The 19,968-nt window shown below is 56.5% G+C and overlaps 1 protein-coding gene and 2 long non-coding RNA genes across 4 annotated transcripts; 2 read left to right on the top strand and 1 right to left on the bottom strand.

Moving 5' to 3' along the window:
- The first annotated feature begins 81 nt into the window (after positions 1-81).
- On the top strand, positions 82-4,737 carry LOC131509681 (uncharacterized). The gene is made up of 3 exons (XR_009260647.1): positions 82-273; positions 2,150-2,330; positions 4,646-4,737. It is a non-coding gene; the product is annotated as an uncharacterized LOC131509681 (long non-coding RNA).
- On the bottom strand, positions 3,563-19,531 carry NPC1L1 (NPC1 like intracellular cholesterol transporter 1). Of its 2 annotated transcripts, XM_058725669.1 has the most exons (19): positions 19,202-19,529; positions 16,849-18,377; positions 14,871-14,971; positions 14,221-14,393; positions 13,896-14,024; positions 13,430-13,612; positions 12,866-12,980; positions 12,632-12,759; positions 12,193-12,330; positions 11,982-12,071; positions 8,013-8,203; positions 7,774-7,898; positions 7,153-7,279; positions 7,012-7,067; positions 6,118-6,268; positions 5,773-6,004; positions 5,573-5,686; positions 5,330-5,492; positions 3,563-5,122 (listed from the first exon to the last, which is right to left on the bottom strand). In XM_058725669.1, the coding sequence occupies exons 1-19, from the start codon at positions 19,253-19,255 to the stop codon at positions 4,926-4,928; spliced, it is 3,996 nt and encodes a 1,331-aa protein (XP_058581652.1). In that variant the 5' UTR covers positions 19,256-19,529; the 3' UTR covers positions 3,563-4,925. The 2 variants fall into 2 exon arrangements, with proteins under 2 accessions (XP_058581652.1, XP_058581654.1); XM_058725671.1 differs by lacking the exon at positions 11,982-12,071 and having other exon boundaries at positions 19,202-19,531.
- LOC131509682 (uncharacterized) lies at positions 6,264-11,134 on the top strand. The gene is made up of 4 exons (XR_009260648.1): positions 6,264-6,995; positions 7,721-7,891; positions 8,055-8,194; positions 8,536-11,134. It is a non-coding gene; the product is annotated as an uncharacterized LOC131509682 (long non-coding RNA).
- Positions 19,532-19,968: the final 437 nt, after the last annotated feature.

The raw sequence follows: 19,968 nt of genomic DNA, 5'->3' as shown, positions 1-19,968 counted from the left end.
GAGAGCACCTGGCAGCCATGTTGCAAGCGGGCGGAAGAGGTTCTGTTCGGGCAGCGTCACGTGATCCCCTGTGTCGTCACGAGGTGGGCGGGGCACCGCCCCTTGCCTGCGGGGAGGCTGGCGGGTCCGCTTGGATGGGGCTGGTGGTGTGTCAGGCTCCCAATGACGTGCAGGCCGAGCGAGCGCGACGTGTGGACGCGAGTGTGGCAGAATCTGTGAACACGCGCGGCGTGCATCGTGTCCTCAGTGTCTGTCACTATAATCCTCATTCAGGTACCCGATGAACATACGCCGGAGGACTATCGAGTTAACCAAGTAACCAGTAATGTGGTAAAGCCGGTCCCAAGAGTATTGGCAGGAAGCAGGTATTCATAAACACTTCGAGGAAACCGAGTAAGATCGTTAGGATGGGTACAAAGCTGGCCAGTATCCCGCAAAATAATAAAACCGTAGGTTACCTTTTCTACTGGATACAAATGATTTCCATGACAACTGGACTAAGGTCTACAAATGAACACCTATCTTCAGAGTCAACGGGCTCCAGTTAATTGTAAATAAAGTCAGAACCAGAACCAGATAAATCACCCTAGGGCAATGGTCCTGAAACCTCTTTGAGTCATTTACACTCCAGGGGAACCTGGGTGGCTCAGTTGGTTAAGCATACCACTGGATTTCAGCTCAGGTCGTGGTCTCACGGTTTGTGAGAGCCCACACTGACAGCGAGGACTCTCTCTCAAAATAAACTTTTAAACTTTTGGGATTCCCCCCCCTCTCAAAATAAACTTAAAAAATTAAACATTTATTGAAGACTCCAAAGACCTTTGATGTGGGTTGTGCTTATAGTTACCATAGTGTGTTACCATTTTCCTAATGTTTATTTTTGAGAGAGAGAGAGAGAGCTCAAGCAGGGGAGGGAAAGGGAGAGAGGGAGAGAGATAATATTAAGCAGGCTCCATGCTCAGCGCAGAGCCCAACTGGGGGCTTGATCACATGACCACGAGATCATGACCTGAGCTAAAATCAAATGAGTTGGACTTTTAACGGGCTAAGCCACCCGGGCACCCCCACATGTTAACTTTTTTGTGAGGAAATAATGTTCTTCAAAGCAATGAAGTATAGCGAGAAGCGTAGCATAGTTTTACATTTCTGCAAATCTCTTTAATGTCTGGCTTAATTGAAGACACCAAGATTCTCACATCTTTTGCATTCACTGAATTGCAATATGTTGTTTTGATTGAAAAATATGAAGAAACCCAGCCTCACACAGATTGTAATTGGAAATGAGAGGAATATTTTAATTGTCTTTTCAAATAAAAGTATTTTTTTAAACCAAAATTGAACAGGTGGTAGTTTCTCAACAGTGGTAATACGTAATCTGAAACAATATCCATACCCATGGTATGTCCTGCACTTTGAATGGATCTTTTATATGCATGGTTTTGTAACACCAGACTGGAATGCAGAACGTGACAAAACAATCGAACTGTGTTACAAATGTAAGAAGCAGTGAGGAGGATAGTAGGAAAACACTCTGACCTAAGTGACTTTGGAAATGAATGGAGTCTAAGACAAAGGGCAAAAGGAATGAAAAAGGGCCGCTTCGCTCTACAGCTGTTTGCCATGGCAGTGTGGGCTGTCATCTCTGAAAACACTAAGCATATACAGTGGAAGGCAACAATTAGGCAGATCGAGTTGGGGGTAAAGCCAGGCTTCTTGCTGTTGGCAGGAGAGGTTACAGAGAAGCAAGGGAGAAGTCTAGAAGTATTCCTGAGGTGATGAATTCCCCCTGAAGGCATCAGCAGGAACTCCAATTTAGCTTAACACACCTATAGATGGCTACGTATAGGAATATTTCTAGAAATGTGTACATATAGGGGCGCCTGGGGGGCTCAGTCGCTTAAGTGTCCGACTTTGGCTCAGGTCATGCATGATCTTACCATTCTTGGGTTAGAGCCGAGCATCGGGCTCTGTGCTGACAGCTCAGAGCCTGGAGCCTGCTTCGGATTCTGTGTCTCCCTCTGTCTCTGCCCCTGCCCCGCTCATACACTCACTCGCTCTCTCTCTCAAAAACATTTTAAAAAACTTTTTTTAAGAAATGTGTACATATATGTGTGCGTTCACACACACGTATATTTCCTTGTTGTCTCAGCTGAGAGAGCCCAACAGCAACAATGCCCCAGCGGCAAAACACACATGGAACACCAGATCCTAGGTTCTAATCCCATCTCCAGTAGAAGGGCCAGGGCTCCTTGGAGAAATGACTGATTCTAGGACCGGGGCAGAAAATATACAAGCTGAGCCTGGACCAACTCGTAGTGCCAGAAAGCAAGGTAAGTGCTCAAAATGGGAAAACCCTCCATGCTGGGGGTGTGACAAGGGACAGGAGCCAACAGGAGCCCCCTGGGGGGGGGCGCCTGGGGGGCTCAGTTGGTAAAGCGTCCAATTCTTGGTTTTGGCTCAGGTCATGATCTCACAGTTTTGTGGGTTCGAGCGCCGCATCAGGATCTGCACTGGCAGCACAGAGCCTGCTTGGGATCCTCTCTCCCTCTCTGCGTGCCCCCTCCCTGCTCACGCTGTCTCTGTCTCTCTCAAATAAATAAATAAAACTTAAAAAAAAAAAAAAAAGCTCCCGATAGCCCAAGCTGGAGCGATCTGAGCAAGAAAATAAAGTAGTGCCATATTAGAACACAAAGCACAAAAATGAATATCCACGAGTCCATACTGTATATGCCATACTAAATAAATAAGCAGATGCAGGAGAATAGACAATCTTTCTGTTAAGAAGAGTTCCAAATTTATGTAAATACTCCACCCTCCAGAAGGTGGGACGTAACTCCCCACTCCCTAAGTGTAGGCTGTGCAGAGTGACTTCCCTCCAAGATGCACAGCACGGACAGTGTGGACAGGGGCAAAGGATAACTGTGGAAGAGATGCCAGGCAGACATGACCTTGGCCAGATGAGGAGACTCAATGCCAATGGTGGGAAGTCATGGGGACAGTGTGCACCCCTTACGTGTGCCGAGAAGGGTGCTGCACCTCTGAGGTCTCCCTGCCAAAAACCCATAACCTTGGTCTAATCGGGAGAAAAACACCAGACAAATCCCGTTAGAGGGACAGACATTCTACAAAATGCCCGACCTTGGGGCGCCTGGGTGGCGCAGTCGGTTAAGCGTCCGACTTCAGCCAGGTCACGATCTCACGGTCTGTGAGTTCGAGCCCCGCGTCAGGCTCTGGGCTGATGGCTCAGAGCCTGGAGCCTGCTTCCGATTCTGTGTCTCCCTCTCTCTCTGTCCCTCCCCCGTTCATGCTCTGTCTCTCTCTGTCCCAAAAATAAATAAACGTTGAAAAAAAAAAAAAAAAAAAAAAAAAACAAAATGCCCGACCAGTCCTCCTCGAAACCGTCAAGGTCATCAAAAACAAGTCTAACAAACTGTCACAGCCAAGAGCCTAAGGAGACGTAACAACTAAATGTCACATGCTCTCCTGGACAGGATCCTGGAACAGAAAAAGGGACACTAGATAAAAACTAAGGAAATCTAAATAAAAGTATAGACTTTAGTAGTAATTATCAATACTGGTTTATTAATTGTATATTGACAAATGTACCATACTAATATATTGATAGGGAACTGGACGTGAAGTATGCAGGAACTTTCTGTACTATCTTTGTAATTTTCCTGTAAATCTAAAACTATTCTAAAATTGTAAAAAGGTTTCTTTTGAAAAATGTATTTAAAAATGATTATCACCCACAATGCTACCCTTTCCCCCAAAGAGCAAGTGGACATACAGTGTTGTTGGTACGGGGAGGGAGGCCCCTCACTGAGGCCGGCAGGTGGGGTGTGAATAGGGCAGCGCTTTCCAGAGGCAGCTGTGGGTCCCCTGCAGTCCCTCGGCGACACTGCCTCCAGGCAGCTCTCCCACACCTACAGACACATCAATGCCTGCTCAGCCTCACAGAGTTTCATCTTCTGCACCTGAGATTCCCTTGGTGTGATGAATTTCAGAATTTAGAAGGTTTTTAGGAAAGTAATTTGATGCTTATGCTGCCTTAGATATTACCCCCCATCAGGGCCCGGGGCCGCACACAGCACACAAAGTCACAAATGTGCCAAAATATCTGACCGCTCACATCAAGGAGACAAAGGACGTAAGGACCCCAGTCGTAAAGGTGTAAATAAACACCTCTCATCTGGTCCAATGAGATTGTCCCAAATGTACAAGAGAAAAAAAGCAAACGCAGTTTTCAGAGATTTGGGGATTTGGAGATTCCACAGAAGTGATTGGCGCTGTACTGGAAAACAACTGGGACCAATCTGCCCACCAGCAGGGAACGGACAGAATCATGGTGTTCGTGGGGCCAGGCCAGCTCAGTCGGTGGAGCACCTGACTCTTGATCTCAGGGTTGTGAGTTCGAGCCCCACAGTGGGTGGAGGTATTAAAAATGAAACCTTTAAAAATAAAGCAATCATGCTCATTCATGCAATGGAATAATCCAGAGCAGTCGCAGTGACTGGCCCACAGGGACCAACGTGAATAAATGCAAAATGCACAGGGCATGGGGGAAGCTCGTGAAGGGATGTGTCAAGTCATTTACGGAAGACGTTTAAACGTGGAATGATACTCTATCTCTGTTCACATATAGACACGGAATTAGAGTGTAAAAACCTGCTCCGGGAAGACATACGTCAACTTCAAGAGACAGGAACAGACCACACCCACGCTGCCACATGCCTCCTTCATCCTAATCTTGTCCTCCTGGGTCCCACCTGGTGGCCAGAGACCAACCACCCACCTCGGGCACTCCCATGGCCACTGCCTCTCCTAGGCCCTGAGTGGGAGGACGGGTGAAGGGACCCCCATTAGGGAAGCTGCACAGCCCCAGGAGTCAGGGCTGGTGAGCCAGGACAGGAGCTCCAGCCTCCTCAGAACTCCTGCCCACCGCGGGACAGAGAACCGACAGCACCACCCATGCTCTTGGCAGGATGTTCAAAGCCATGGTTGATGTAGGTGCTGCTGGCTGTGGATGTTGGGGCCTGGTGGGTCAGGCAGGAGGCCACCCTGGCCCTGGCGGCCTCCTCCATCTTCTGCTCCAGCACTAGAGCCACATTAACATCAGGCCCTGCAGAGGAACAGCCCCAGAGATCCAAGATCAGGGAGGCCATGTGCTGGGCAGGAGATGGTGCAGGGGTGGGGGAGGGCCCCCTGGGTTGGGACTGCTGGGAGTGGGTGGGGGAGGGCCCCTGGGTTGGGACTGCTGGGAGTGGGTGGGGGAGGGGCCCTGCTGTGCTGCAGGCCAGCAGGTTCGGGAAGGCCTCTGGGCACTCACCCACGAAGCTAAGGACGACTGGCAGGAAGACCAGGCCATGCAACAGGCCCAGCAGGGTGATGAGGAGGTTGAGGCGGAAGAAGAAGATCTGGATGAGCTGCGCCTTGGCCAGGCCCAGGACGAGGATGCCCGGCAGGTTGGTCATGGCCACGCCCGCGAACACCTGGGGGTCACAGGCCCCGTGAGACGGGGGCACAGGGTGGGGGGGGACGGGAACTGCAGGGGGGTGGCTGGCCCACTCACCGCGCTGCCCATGAAGATCGTGGCCTCCTTGGCCCTCTCCAGCCGGGTGAGCCGCGTGCTGATGGCAAAGGCGCGGGTGATGTGGGACACAAACTCCACGGAGATGCCCACCGCCTGGGGGCAGAGAGGGGCATTAGGCGTGCGAGGGCCGGAGCGTGGGGTCTCTGGAAGGAAGCAGAGTGTCCAGCGTGGCGCATTACCGTGACCAGGTTGATGAGGGACACGGCGTTGTAGCTGATGCCCCACAGGGCCATGAAGCCCACGGTGTCCACAAGGATCATGACGATGGAGAACAGGTTGAGGAGGCCGGAGCGCAGATCCATGCCCAGCAGCAGGCAGCAGACGGCGAACGTGGGCAGCAGGCACATGGCGAGCATGAAGAGGCCCTCGGGGACCACCGTCAGGTACTGCTCGTAGAACACGTTGGTGATCCTGTGGGCGGGGCAGCGGAGCGCTGTCATTGCCGCCGGGGGCGCGCCACTTCCCACCTCCGGCTCAGGCTCCAAGCTCCCCAGGGACCCTCCCACCCCTGCCACAGGCCTCACGTGTAGGGGAAGACCTCGAAGGCTGGGTCGGTGCCCGGCACCTGCCGCAGGTGGGCGGTGATGTTGGCCGCCAGTGCGCGTGCCGCCCGCAGGGCCTCCGTGTAATCCTGTGAGTTCCGCAGCGGCTTGTGGTAGGCCATGAACCTCGAGGCTGCACCCCCACGGGGCCAAGGAAGGTCAAGGTCACTGCAGGCGCCCTCAAACCCCAGGGACACTTGGGGGATGGGGCTGGGCAGCCACCAGGATGGAATTTTTAACTTGTGAGCGAGGGGCCCTGACTTTGAGGGTTGCACCCCTGTGGGAGGCCCACCCGGCCTGACTGCCACGGGCACAGCCTAAAGACACCAGGATAAACCCAGATGCTGTTGTCCGGGGTTTCAAAACATGCATCGGATGTTTCAGATTAATTCAATTACTTTTTCGATGTGCGTCTTCCTAGAGGGAAGATCCAGAAAGGGAGACAGAACCCTGCAAGTGGTTCACTTGACAGGGCTGTGCTGTGGGTGACCCCTGGGCAGGTGCAATAGCCATTCGCTTAACCAGGTGACCGCCTCTGGGCGTGATTTGTGCATGTGAGGAAGGGGTGTGGGTGGCTTGGTGCGGCACCAACTGGTGAGAGTCCGTGAATGTCTCACCGACTGAGAATTTGGGGCAGGGCATGGGGGAGAAAAAAGCAGGGCACACAGGGTGAAGTCTGAGAACGTGGAGCCGGGTAACATGACCTCTGAGGACAGGGCCAGGGCAGACCAAAAGCCCCCATGGAGGAGGGAGGAGAGAAGACTGGAGGCTGAGAGGCTCTTCCCCGGGGCTTGCAGGGACCCCCCCTCCCCGCCCCTGCCACTGCCCTGGGAGCAGCTGACTCTGGTCTTCCCTGCCAGGTGAGGTCACGCTTACCTAAAACTTGGTTACCAGGTCCCAAATCCACGGAGGTGCTATACGCTGCCAGTCCACTGCCAGAAAGTCAGAGCGAAGGCTTCATCAAGGCCACGGCCACACTGGGGAACGTCCCCCGCCAGCACCCACCCCAAAACTTACCCTTTGGGACACTTGATGTTGGGTGGGTCCTCCAGGAACCAGGGCAGGTATTTGTGGAACTGGTCCACTGATGGCCGGACGGGGCCCAGAGTGAAGTTCACACAGCTCTTCAAGCAGGCCAGGGAGTCTGCAAAGAGAGCGGGGGCTCTGAGCAGAGGCATCACCCCCCCTCTGGCTCCATTCCCACCAAGGTCCCCACATACTTCCACCACCCAACAGCCACGTGACACGTGTGGTCTGGGGGGGTCTGCCCTTGTCTCTGTAGGACAGGGCTGTGGAAACTGCTGGCAGCTGTAGGCAGGTGAGGAAGAGATGTGCAGGGCAAAGAAACAACCCCCTTGGGCCTCCCCACTTCCCCTACAAGCGCAGCTGCTCTGGGACCAGAGCCACATGCTAACCTGGCCCTCCACCACCCACCACCCTCAAGCATTGGTGTGCCCAGAGATCACCACTCAGGGGGCGCCTGCACAGTGGGGCGTGGTCACCCACACATGTGCTCTGAGCCCACACCCCCACCCTGATCAACCCTGCAAGAGGGCCTCGCCAGTCCGCTCCTCTCTTGCCTCAGTTTCCCCAAGCTGTGTTAGGTAGGCCATGAGCCCCCAGAGGCCCTGCACTCACTAACGGTCGAGGGGCAGAATTTGTCTTTGTTGGCACCAAAGGCATACAGGCGGCAGCAGGAGGACGGGGTCAGCCAGTCAATGAAGTCATCCACCCAGGAAGAGGCAGGGATGGCCAGGTAAGACCTGAGGGCACATGGAGAGGAAGCTGGGGTGGGAGGACCAGGTGGGCAGTTCTTCTGCTGGCCCCAAGGTACTGGGCTTCCTCGGAGAGTCAGGAGGGGGCAGCTGGCCACTCACTCGTCGGGGAACTCAGTGGCGAACTGTATCTTCTGGGTTAAGGAGAAGCTGTCGCATCCTGCGCTCGAGCAAATGGCATTCATTCCCGCCTCGCTGGAGAAGTTGTAGCCTCCAGTGGTGACGAAGTAGACTGGAGCCCCGACCTCAAAGTAGCGGTTCAGAAAGAGGAAATAGTCGAGCAGGTAGGAGTCCTGGAACAGAGGACGGCCAGTGAGGCTGGGGCCAGACTCACCCCAGGGGCGCACTCCAGCTGGTGCTCACGGAGGTCTGCCGCACACCCAGGGGCACAATCCAGCTCATGCTCACAGAGGTCCGTACACACTCACAAAAGTGTGTGCAGGAGGTACACACATGGGCGCACCTGCTCATAGAGACGTGCTCACAGAGGTGCGTGTGCACATCGTATCCTAATCACCAGTACACACACAGAGCGACATACTCCGCCCCACGTGAATACACTCTGACAGGCATACAAACATGCATGCACGTGTAACATGATCCCTTCCTATTATCTCCCTTCCAGCACAGCCCACAGGCGTGTGCACGTGGAGACAGGCGGTGTGTCAGGCACCTGCATGGCCTGTTCCTTTCTCCCAAAACCTCTGAGCGCTGGAAGAGAAGACGGAGTACGAGATGCCAGGAGTCCACCCCCGCCCCCAACCTAGACACAACTGCACAACCTGTCTGATGGGGTCTGCAGCCCTGGGGGCAGTTGAGGGCTCACAGCTTCCAGGGAAAGGCCTGGATGGTGAACTGTGCTTCATGTCATCACCTTCAGCTCCCAGCACATGCAGGTGTCTCAGGGGCAGTTTGTATACCGCTTGCAGGGTCCAGCGTGGGACATAAGGACCCCACACTCTATACATGGCAGATTTGCGTTCTAATTGCCGGTCACTGAGCTTCTGATCTCGGTGGTGCAGAGTCAGGCTGTACCGTGGCCTCCCCCGCCTCCAGCTGGCCCGAATGCCAGGATATTTAAATGGCAAGTGACTGGCTTATTTTGTGCTTCATGTTTCCCCTTTCTCTCCTTTGGGGAGCCAGCCATTTAAGGAATAGGACATTCAAACGCAAATACCGAAGTCACCGCACATTACCAGGGAAAGGCACAGGCTCATCAGACTTTAATTTTATACCACAGGCTAATCTCCTGGACACAGACACAGCAACGTCACATTTGGGGGGGAAAAAAAGCAAACCTTAGAGAAGGGAGGAGAATCTGATCTTCAGAGTTACCGTATGATACAACTCAACTGTGTGTTTTTCAACAACAACAAAAATCGCAAGACACACAAAGAATCAAAGTGTGGCCCATACCTAGGAACAAAAACTAATCAACAGATGATCTTGAGAAAGAACGGACAGAATCAGACAGAAACTTTAAAACATCTGTCTTGGGAATGCTTACACAGCCAAAATAAGATACGGACAAAGTCAAGAAAAGAAAGTATGAACAAAGTGGAAAGACCACCAAATAGAAGACATAAAACGGAGACCAAGAACAAATTCCAGAGCTGGAGAGAAGGAGAAATACAGGAAAAATTCTGTTCATAGATGACATGATGGTATGTATATAAAACTAACATTCCACCAAAAAAACCCTTAAAACTGGTAAAGAAATTCAGCAAAGTGGCAAGTTATGAGATCAATACGCAAGAATCAGTTTCATTTCTATACACGAACAATGAATAACCCAAAAAGGAAGCCAAGGGAAGTGCAGTTATAAGAGCATAAAGCGAATAAAATACTTAGGGATTAACTTTACCGAGGGTGTGAAAGACCCTCATGCTGACAGCCATGCCACATCTCAGAAAGAAATTAAGACACAAATAAATGGGGAGATGCCTGTGCCCACGAGCTGGGAGGATGAATATTATCCAGGCCACCAAGGAGCCTCCAGCTTCAGTGTGATGCTATCAAGATCCCAATGACGTTTCTTACAGAAATAGAAAAATTCATCTTAAAATTCATAAGGGACTCCAAAGAGCCAAAATAATCTTTAAAAAGAATAAAAGTTGGAGGACTCACATTTCCTGATCTCAAAACTGACCACAAAAGCACAGTAATCTAAGCAGTGAGGTGCTAGCATAAAGACAGACACACAGACCGATGGGACAGAAGACAGCCCAGATGTAAACCCTTGCGTGTATGGCAACATAGACTCTGACAAGGGTGCCAAGACCATTCTGTGGGGAAGGGGAGTCTCTTCAACGCTTGCTGCTGGGGACACGGGACATCTACACACAAAAGAATGAAGTTGGACCTTCAAAAATATACATAACTATGCACAAAAATTAACTCCAATGGACCCAACACTTAAGGGCTGAATTTGTAACTCCTGGAGAGGAAAGCACAGGGGAAACCTTCCAGATACTGGGTTTGGTGATTATTTCTTGAATGACCCCAGAAGCCTGGGTAACAAATGGAAAAATAGGCAAATTGGAATTGATGAAAACTTTAAAAAGTTTTTTAAAAGGTTTTATTTTTAAGTAATCGCTACTCCCAGCACAGGGCCTGAACTCACAACCCTGAGATCAAGAGTTGCACACTCCGACTGGGACAGCCAGGTGCTGTGAGAATTGAAAACTTCTGTTCATCAAAAGACATTTCTGATAGAGTAGAAAGGCAACCAACAGAAGTGGAAAAGACATTTGCCAATCATGTATCTGATTAAAAATACTCAGGATATCTAGAGAATTCCCAAAACTGAGCAAAGAGACAAACAAACAAAAACAACCAATCTGATAAAAAATGAACAAAAGACTTAAACACACACTTCTCCAAAGAAGACACACAAATAGCCAATAAACATATGGAAAGATGCTCAGCATCACTGATTATCTGGGAAATGCAAATCAAAACCTCAGTGAGATGCCCCTTCACACCGGGCAGGATGGTACTATCAAAAAGGGGGGTGGGGGTGCCTGGGTGGCTCAGTCGGTTAAGTGTCCGACTTCAGCTTGGGTCATGATCTCACAGTTGGTGGGTTCGAGCCCTTCATCAGGCTGTGCTGACAGCTCAGAGCCTGAAGCCTGCTTCGGATTCTGTCTCCCTCTCTCTGTGCTCCTCCCCTGCTCGTGCTCTTTCTCTCTCTCTCAAAATAAATAAATAAAGTTAAAAATAAATTACAGTTAGCGTTATCACGTGGCCCAGCAGTTCCCCCTCTGGGAACACACCCAGAAGAATGGAATGCAGGTTTGGAGAGAGATCTCTGTGCACCTGCGTCTGCAGCAGCCTCATTACAAACGCTGAGACAGGAAGGAAGCCTTGTGCAGAGACAAGGGGTAAAGACAATGCAGAGTGTGTGTGTGTGTGTGTGTGTGTGTGTGTGTGTGTGTGTGTGTGTGCGTGCGCGCATAAATGTGTGAGCATCGTCAGCCTTGACAGGAAAGGACGCTCTGACACCGGAGAACCTGACGCCGAGTGGAAGGAGCCAGACACAGAAGGACACGCACTGAAGGGGGGGGGGGGGTCCTGAGAGGGGTCCGGTCCACAGAGACAGAGAGGACACAGTGGGTACCAAGGTGGGTAGGGCAGGGGGAGCCGGTGCGGTCACCCTCGTTGCCGTCTTCCTCAGATCCTTCGCATGCCTCTCTTCCACTCGTGAGGCCATCTGGCCCCTCCAGCCATGGAGGTCTTACCCTCCACAGAGCCCCTGACCTTCCGTGTCTCCCGGGCCCGAGGAGGTGGTGTGCCAGCACAGGGCAGGCATGAGGTGAGCCGTCAGTCACTCTGCCTGGACACTCGCCCCACACGGCCAGCCCCCCGTGGCCTGCTTCTGCCCCCCAGGAGCCTTGGGGCTGGCGCCGCCCCTGTGCATCCACACACCGGCTCAGCTGCTCTCCCGGGTCCCCGTTGTGAACAGCCCCACACTGCCTACCAGGTCCCCCCGCCCACACCTGGCCCCCAGGGGTGTGCCCTGACCCCCCTGAACCCTGGGCCACCAAGCGGAGGTCACAGGGCACAGCTCACCTTGGGAAGGGCCAGCTCCTGATCCAGCCCCACACTGGCCTGGCACATGAGGTACAGCCCGGCTCCAAACAGGCCCGTGAACAGCAGCAGCTGTGGGGGGGCGGGGGGGCAGGGGGGGCACTCTGGAGCTGGGCCGATGGCGTCCCAACTGCCCCGCACACGGGCGAGCTCAAGGTCCCTGCGGGCAGGCAGACCCTCCCGCTCCACTCACCACAACCACACGTGTGATCTGGTGCAGCAGGAGTGGGACGTAGACCTTACGGAAGAATCGCAGCAGGAGCCCCTCACTTTGGCCCGGGGGGGGCAGCTCCCGAGCGCCAGCACAGCAGCACACATCCATCCTGGAGGCCTGCAGGGGCGCAGGGTAGGGGGACATGCCAGCGTGCTGTGTTCTCAACTTTTACTTTCCACGGTGATGAAACACCGCCACACTTTGCACTGTCCCTCTCAACATCTCATTTCTAGCTTTTCTTGGCCCTTTGTACCTTGCAGATTTGATCCTATTCCCCTAAGTTATCAAACCAAACTTGTTTCTCCGTGGGGTCCTAGGGACTGCGTGGCCCGCACAGCCCCACATGCCATCCCTGCACCCAGCCCCGCTCTGTGAGCCGGCTCTGCCGGGCGGGTCCTGGGTCCTGCCCCAGACCTACCTCCTGCCGCCTACTGTCCAGGGACAGCAGGGCCACGAAGGCCGACACCTGCAGCAGAAAGTCCAGGATGACAGCCAAGCCGGAGGTCAGGGCGAAGGTCCTCACCGCTGGCATGGGGGTCAGGGCCCCTGGGGGTGCAGGGGTAAATCTCAGGGCGCGGCATCTGCTGCCACAGTGGAGGGAAGGGGCCATCCACACGCACCACCCCGGTGGGGAGTGGCTGCCCAGCCTCACCGAGAAAGAAGCAGATGGCCTCAGACAGGCTGCAGAGCAGCATGCTGGGGGCCACCCTGCCCAGTGCGCGGCCGATGTGGTCCTCTCGCCGCTCTCCAGGCCTCCGCGGCAGCCTCTGTGTGGGGACACCAGGGACAGCATCCAGGGCCAGCAGGGAGGGCACAGCCCTGGCAGGAAGGCCCCCCCCACCAGTGAGGAGCAGACCCTGCGAACACCCTGCTTCTCAGGGTCTGGCCGGGAGACGTGCTTGGCGTGTTCCAGGCCATGCACGGCACACTCCTTCCAATACATCCCTGGGTCCCTAAAAGTGCACCAGTGGGAGAGGCTAAATCCACGGGGATTGCATGTCCGTGGACTGCTACAGAGGAGGCCGAGTAGTGCCGCATGACGTTCAGCACAGGGCAAGGAGGCACACGCGGTAGGAACGCACGTGTGTGCAAGATACGGGATGCTCCGTTTTGCACAGACTGTTGACACGAATGCTGGTGCAGAAGAGGAGTGCTCCAGAGGCCCAAACCCGTACAAGGCTGGGTCTACGAGAAGAGGAGAGCCCCACCCTCTCACCTGGTACTCGAGCACTAGGATAAAGATGTTGTCAGCACCCACGGCCAGCACCAGGAAAGGCACCACCTGCAGGATCACCAGGGAGGAGGGGACGCCCAGGTACGAGAAGAAGCCCATGGCCGCCGTGACCGCTCCCAGCACCACGGCCACCCCGCCCAGGCCCAGCGTGGCCTTGGCATCCACCTGCAATGGAGCGGGGTTCAGTCTCCTCAGCTGCCCCAGGTGCCCCCCACCCTGAGCTGGAGAAGGGTGGTGGGCCTGGGGCAGGCGTGCTGGGGGTCTCTGCGTTCCTGCATCCCCCAGCACAGGTCCTGCCCCAGGAGGATGGGAATCGATCACGAGGCCTTTTGAGCAGAAGTATCACTCCTTGGGGAGCCACTGCGGGGGTGTCTACAGGTTGCTCTGTGGAAGGTTCTGGATGCCCCGAAAGGCCAGCCCACCCTACTGGGCCCCTCCAGATCCTTACCGCCACCCGGCGCCAGCTGGAGTAGCTGCCCAGGGCCAGGGAGATGTACAGGAAGATGACAATGTAGCTGACCCCAAAGACCGGCAGGTCCTGGGCCGTGGTGCGATTGATCTCGTCCTCCAGGGAGCGCTGTGGATGCACACCCCCCAGCCCCGCTGACCTGAGGGCTCCGTGAGCCCAGCCAGGCCGCTGCGTCCTGTCTTCCTCGTGGGCAGCTGCAGGCCCAGGGTCGCCCGGGGTGGGGGGGTCCAGGAGGGGGACACGGTGACCCACCAAAGCCACCTGGGTCGCCCGCCCCTCCAGAGGCAGGGAGCCTGAAGCCTACCTCCGCCATGAATGTGACCTGGAACCTGCCGGCTGTCTGCTGCTGGAAAGCTCTCATCTCCTCCAAGAAGGCCCCCTCCCAGAGCTTTGCCTGTGCCAGCCGGGGGTCCCCAGGGGCGTAGTTGTTAAGGGAGAAGGTCATGATCAGGGCCTCTGCCTCAGAGTAGTCTTTCCCTGGGATAAGAAATGTTCAGCCACCCTCCTTCCTCACCCCTGCTCCCCTCCCCGCTCCAGCCTCACCCCTGCTCACCTCCCTCCCTCTGGCCTCACCTCTGCTCACTCCAGCTCCATTCCCCCACTCCAGCCTCACCCCTGCTCCCCTTCCCCCTCCAGCCTCACCCCTGCCCCCCCCCACCTCTAGCAGCACCGCTTCTTCCCTCCCCAACCGTCCATATCCAAGTCATTGTTTTACCCCTCCACCCCACCTCGCTCTTTTAGCCAAGGGCAAGCCTGTGAACTCAGGCACAGAACCAGAGGGCCTGAGCAGGCTGGGAGAAGATGAAAAAGGTAGCAGTTCTTTGGCCCCAGCCAGCCCCCCACAAGCCTGGCCACCCCAGGCAGTGAGAGCCCATCAGTATTCCCACCCTCCCACCCACCGTCCCTGCCCCATATTGCCTCCTTGCTGGCCTTCCCCAGAGCCACCCGGCTTACCTCTGTAGCCCCCCACAGCAAGAAAAGGGAAGACAGGGCCCCCGTAGTCAGCCATGCAGCTCAGGGCTAGGGCTGTGCCGTCCTTGAAGGTGAGAGGGGCACTGGGGGGAGAAGGAAGGACCTTTCCTGGCCCCGTGCCCATTGCCAGCCCCAGACTGCCAGCACTGTCCCCTGACCCATGGTCAGAACCACTTTTCCCCAAAAAATTTCCCTCAGCCTGACCCAGAGTGGAGCAGAGCTCTGTGATCAGGGCTGTGTGAGCTCTCCCTTCACACCTGCTGACTCTGCAGGCTCGAGACCGCATCCCAGACAAGGCAAGTCCATGAGCGTCACACATGTGGACTGCCGGGGGTCACCAGGACTTAGCCCTGGGAATCTGGCACAAGCTCCACTCCTACAAGACAGCCTCACAGTGCTCAGCCTGTCCCCTGGCCAGCCTGGAACCCCCAGGCCCTGAGACCAGATCTTCCTTTCTGTGCACAAATTACTAGCCCAGACCCCTTGGACATGTCTCTACTGAGCCTTCCTGCAAGTGCGTGTTGGGTACCCGGACAAAGTGGTCTTTGTGAGTGAGCACGTGGGTCACCAGCTATCCTGGGCATGCTGGTTGCTATGTGACCTTGAGCAGCTCACCACACCCCTGGCCCTCAGTTTTCCTGTCTCTGGAATGGAGATAATCAGACCACCCCAGAGATGTTGTGAACATCCAAAATCAAAATAATGCCAACACAAGGACTGGACCTGGGGACAGAGCTCCTTCCCTGACTCGCCAGTTCTGAGGGCCAGCCAGGACCAAGACACTGACTCTGGGAAGCGGCCCGAGGGGTGGAACCCTGGGTCCCTCACCTAATCCAGTGGTTCTCAGTGCGGTGTCAGGGCCCGGGAGTCTTAGACACCCTTTCGAGGGTCTGCAAGGTCAAAACCAATCTCATAATAACATAAGATGCTTTCCGCCTTTTCCCCTTCATTTGCCATCGGGTATAAGGGATAGAGACAGTCCGCTGATGTGCCTTCAGAGTCCATATCGTAACTAACATTTAGGAAAAACCACATGCTGAGTTTGGGTGTATATCAAAGAAAACCACCAAGTACGTGGGGAGGCTCTCACGATGCTCCCCCCTCGTCCGGCCACATGGGCGTGACGTCAGAGATTCTCACTACGGCCCCAGCCAGCAGGCCACACGCAGAAGCCAGAAGCCAGCTATCCCCCATTAAACAAGACAACAAAGAGATCTGTAAAGATGTAAAACAATGTCACTCTTATCACTGACTCTTCTTGTTTGGAAAATACAGTTATTTTGTATGCTATTCATGTTGACATGTAATGGGGCTTGTTACTGTTGTCTCATCATGTGGTGGATGTCAGTAGACATAGCCTCTACCTGGGCCAGAGCAAACAGGGGTATTTGGTCTCTTGTGACAGTGTCAGCAGGCCCAGACCAGGCATTGTGGACCTCTGCGCACTATAATCTCAGGGAGCCTCGGCCACTGCCCGCCCACCCGTTGCTCTCCCGGGTGAGCCTTCACTCTCAATCCCAAGGCCCAGCAGTCTCACTGCTGTCTCATTTGCAGCACAGCAGAGTGGAGGCAGCTGGGGACCAGACCCCAAGATTACCACGGTGTGTGGCTGCACGCTGCACAGGGGCACCCAGCCCCTGCTGGGTGACCTGCGGTGCTGGGGGCCTGCATGGACGCACACACATCACATCGCTCCATCACACTCAAAGAAAGAAAAGCAAGGAGGCAACTGCTCTGTCTGAGCGGGGTCAGAACCAGGGAGGCCATGACGGCCACGCGCCAACCCACGCCAGCCAGTGGGAGCCACGGCGGGGGTGGCAGGGAGAAGTGTGGAGAGGAAGGGTGTGTTGCAGCCCCTGAGACAGAGACGCGGGACCACACAGGACCCCAGGGGCCGGGCCAAGCCCCGCTGTACCTGGCAGTCCCCCTCCCTCCCCAGGGCCAGCCAGCGAGGACTCACTTAGCGCAGTAGAGAAAGTGGTCCCTCCAGTCCACTTGAGAGGTCTGCCCGGTCAGCGTCTGGTTGGCCGTGAGCAGCAGGCGCGTGCGATTATTCTGGAAATACTGCAAGAGGCTGTTCACACAACAGTCGGAGAGGCTGGTGTTGTGCGGGTTGAGGGGCGCGAAGCACACGTCCTGCAGCGACACATTGCGCTGCTCCTCGGGCGACCACACCTGCAGGTGTCGCAGTGTCTCCTGCAGCTCCAGCACCTCCAGCAGGACGTCGGGGGCCAGAACCCCACTGAAGTTCTTGGGCCCCAGCAGCAGGGAGTTGTAGCTGGAGCCAGGCCGTGTGGGTGCCGTCAGGATCACCTGGTTGGTCCGCAAGAAGGGGCCGAAATGCTGGTCATGAAACTCCTTCTCTCTCCGGGCCTGGCTGCTGGGGGCCGACCACAGCTCCACGGGGTCCGTGGTCAGCTCCATGAAGGCCAGGCCTCCTGAAAAGGCCACCACCACGGCGATGGACACCAGCAGGACGCTCAGCGGCCACGAGGCCACCCACGTGCCCCAGCCCTGGAAGCACCGGCTGAGGAGGCGATGCGTGGACAGGCTCAGTTTGTCGGAGAGGCTGGTGCCCACTGTGGGGTCCCGCATCTTGCCCTTGCTCCAGCGGGAGGCCAGGCGGGGCCCCACCAGGAAGGCGGTAAGTACAGCAAAGGCCGAGCAGAGGGCGATGACGAGGGCCAGCCCACCTGCCATCCGGCCCATGTAGAAGGTGGCGTCCAGGGCCTGGGGCCGGGCGATGGCGGGGCACGAGGCGGCGCAGTCTTGGCAGGAGCAGGCGGCTGCACCGTCTGCCTGGGACTCATTGCATGGCGCCACCTCCCCGTTCAGAAGCTGCACCCCACTCCCCGGCGTCTGACCAGGCTCCAAGAGGTAGAAGGTGATGTCCAGGGGGGCCAGGCCGTTTCCTGTGTCCCCCTGGAAGTTGAGCCAGCGCTGAGCGTTGCAGAGGGCGGAGCCATAAACGCCACACATGGTGCCCACAGCCAGCGTGGCCGCCGCAGGGACACGCACCCGGCTGCATGAGTCGTAGGTCCGCCTGGCGAAGCTGCTCTGGTAGAAGGCCTCGTAGGCCACTACAGCTGGCGGCCGGCCGTCCCCGCGCCGGGCCACGCGCGTCACATTGACGAACAGGCTCTGGTTGGGGCTGCAGGTGTTGTGGCAGTGCAGGCTCACGAAGTTGTCGGTGCAGGCGGGGCAGCGTGCGAGGAGCGCCTTGGTGACCGCCAGGCTCGCCTCCAGGGACACCAGCTGCTTGGCGGAGCAGCAAGCGTAGGTGGTGTCGGGGCCAGCATACAGGCGGGGACAGATGCGCCGCAGGAGGGCCAGGTGCTCGCCGGCCAGGAGGCGGGCGGGTGTGTTGGACAGGCAGGACACGTTGGCCAGGGGAGCCAGGCCTCCAGACAGCTCTGGGTTCTTGCCACACTCGTCGTAGAAGGCGCAGTAGCCAGACCGGTGGATGGGTGTGTACAGCTCGGCCCGGGCCTGCGGCAGGACGCCATCACCATGGGGCCCAGCGCCACTCGCAGCGGATGGCCTCAGGGCAGGGGCGGGCATGGGGTGCACAGCCCAGGACCTGGGGAGGGACGGGCACTCCCGCAGTTTTCGGGGCGTGATGACTGGACAAGCCAGGCCTGTGTCCCAAGTGATGGGGTTAGTGAGGAGAGGGAGGTGGCCGGCAGACCTGCATTTAGCAAGGTCACGCCGGAGGGTGAGGAAACAGGTGGGGAGAATGGCAGAGCGGGGCGGGGACACCCTTGGAGGCTGCCACCTAGTCCTGCTGAGAAACGGCAGCCACGACAGGTTGGGGGGCTGCAGGCTGCATCTGGGGGCCCAGGGCCCCTCTGGGAGATTCTGTGCAGACCTTCCCTCACCTGCTTGGGGCTGACAGCCTTCAGCCGCCCCCCCGCCCCAGACGTGCCAGAGCCCAGAAACTCCTCCCCACCTAGCGTTCAACCCTCATTGGGTAATTCCCATGCACCCCCAGCCCACCCCAAAGGCATCCCACGATGGGACCCTCCTTCGTCCCTCCACTGGCCACCTGAGGCCAGGACATCCGCGGGCACCAAGGATGGGAGGCACACAGGCATCCCCCATCCCCAGCACTCGTGTCCACCTCACCCCATGACCCTGAGCTATGGGCCACCCAGGACCCCCGCCCACACTCCTCTTTTGGGGTGCCTGGGGTCCCTCATCTATCCACAGACCAGCCCCTCAGAGTCAGGCCCTCCTCACTGTGGCCAAGCAGCCCCCTGCCCAACAGTCCTGCGGGCAGCAGTGGAGGGGTGACCACTGGCACCGGGACTCACCGAGTGCAGGAGCAGGGCCCATAGCAGCCAGCCCCTCAGTCCGGCCTCTGCCATCCTGGCTCTGGGAAGGCGTCTAGGGGAGAGGGGCCAGGCCACGGGGACAGCTGAGGGCTGGCTCCTGGGGATACACAGTGCCGGTCCAGGCAGCACATACACTTAACCTGGGGGTGCTCAGCAAGGCAGCGTCCCCATTGGGGAGGGCCTGACCTGACTGGTCGGGGACCAATGGGGCTGAGCCCCACAGCTCCCAGCTGGTTAATGATCCACCTTCTCCTGCCCTCCCACCTGAGTCCCACCCTCTCCACAAGCCTCCCGGGGAGGCACTGGGGTCTCCCTTCATCCACTTCCCAAAGCAAGGACTGGCCCCCAGAACCCCTGCTCGCCACAGCCTGCCCCCCCTCACCCAGCCCAGCCCAGAGCCCCTCTCTCTCAGCCCCCTCCTGGGAGCCAGCCAGCTCCGGCTGGGACACACCTTTGCACTGTCAAGCTTAGCAACAGTTAATTAATATTAACAGCCTGATAACAGAGGGGACTGTTATGGGTGGAGTGACCAGTGACAAAGCCCCTCCTCTGGGTGGAGGGGGCAGACCATCTCCCGAGGGGTCTGACAGTCCTAGAGGTCCCAGATGTGACAGCCACAGCCCTCCTCCGCCTGCCCGGCTCTCCCATCTCGTCCCCCTCTCTACTGTCCCTACAGGGGCAGAGTGTCAGCGGGAGCCCCAGGTGTGCAGCAGACACCTTCTCTCCCTCCCCCAGGCTCTCCCTAT

This window comes from Neofelis nebulosa, chromosome 4 (genome assembly GCF_028018385.1).
Source record: "Neofelis nebulosa isolate mNeoNeb1 chromosome 4, mNeoNeb1.pri, whole genome shotgun sequence".
NCBI lineage: Eukaryota > Metazoa > Chordata > Mammalia > Carnivora > Felidae > Neofelis > Neofelis nebulosa.
Note: the sequence above shows the minus strand (reverse complement) of the source record. Positions and strands in the feature narration are given on the sequence as shown.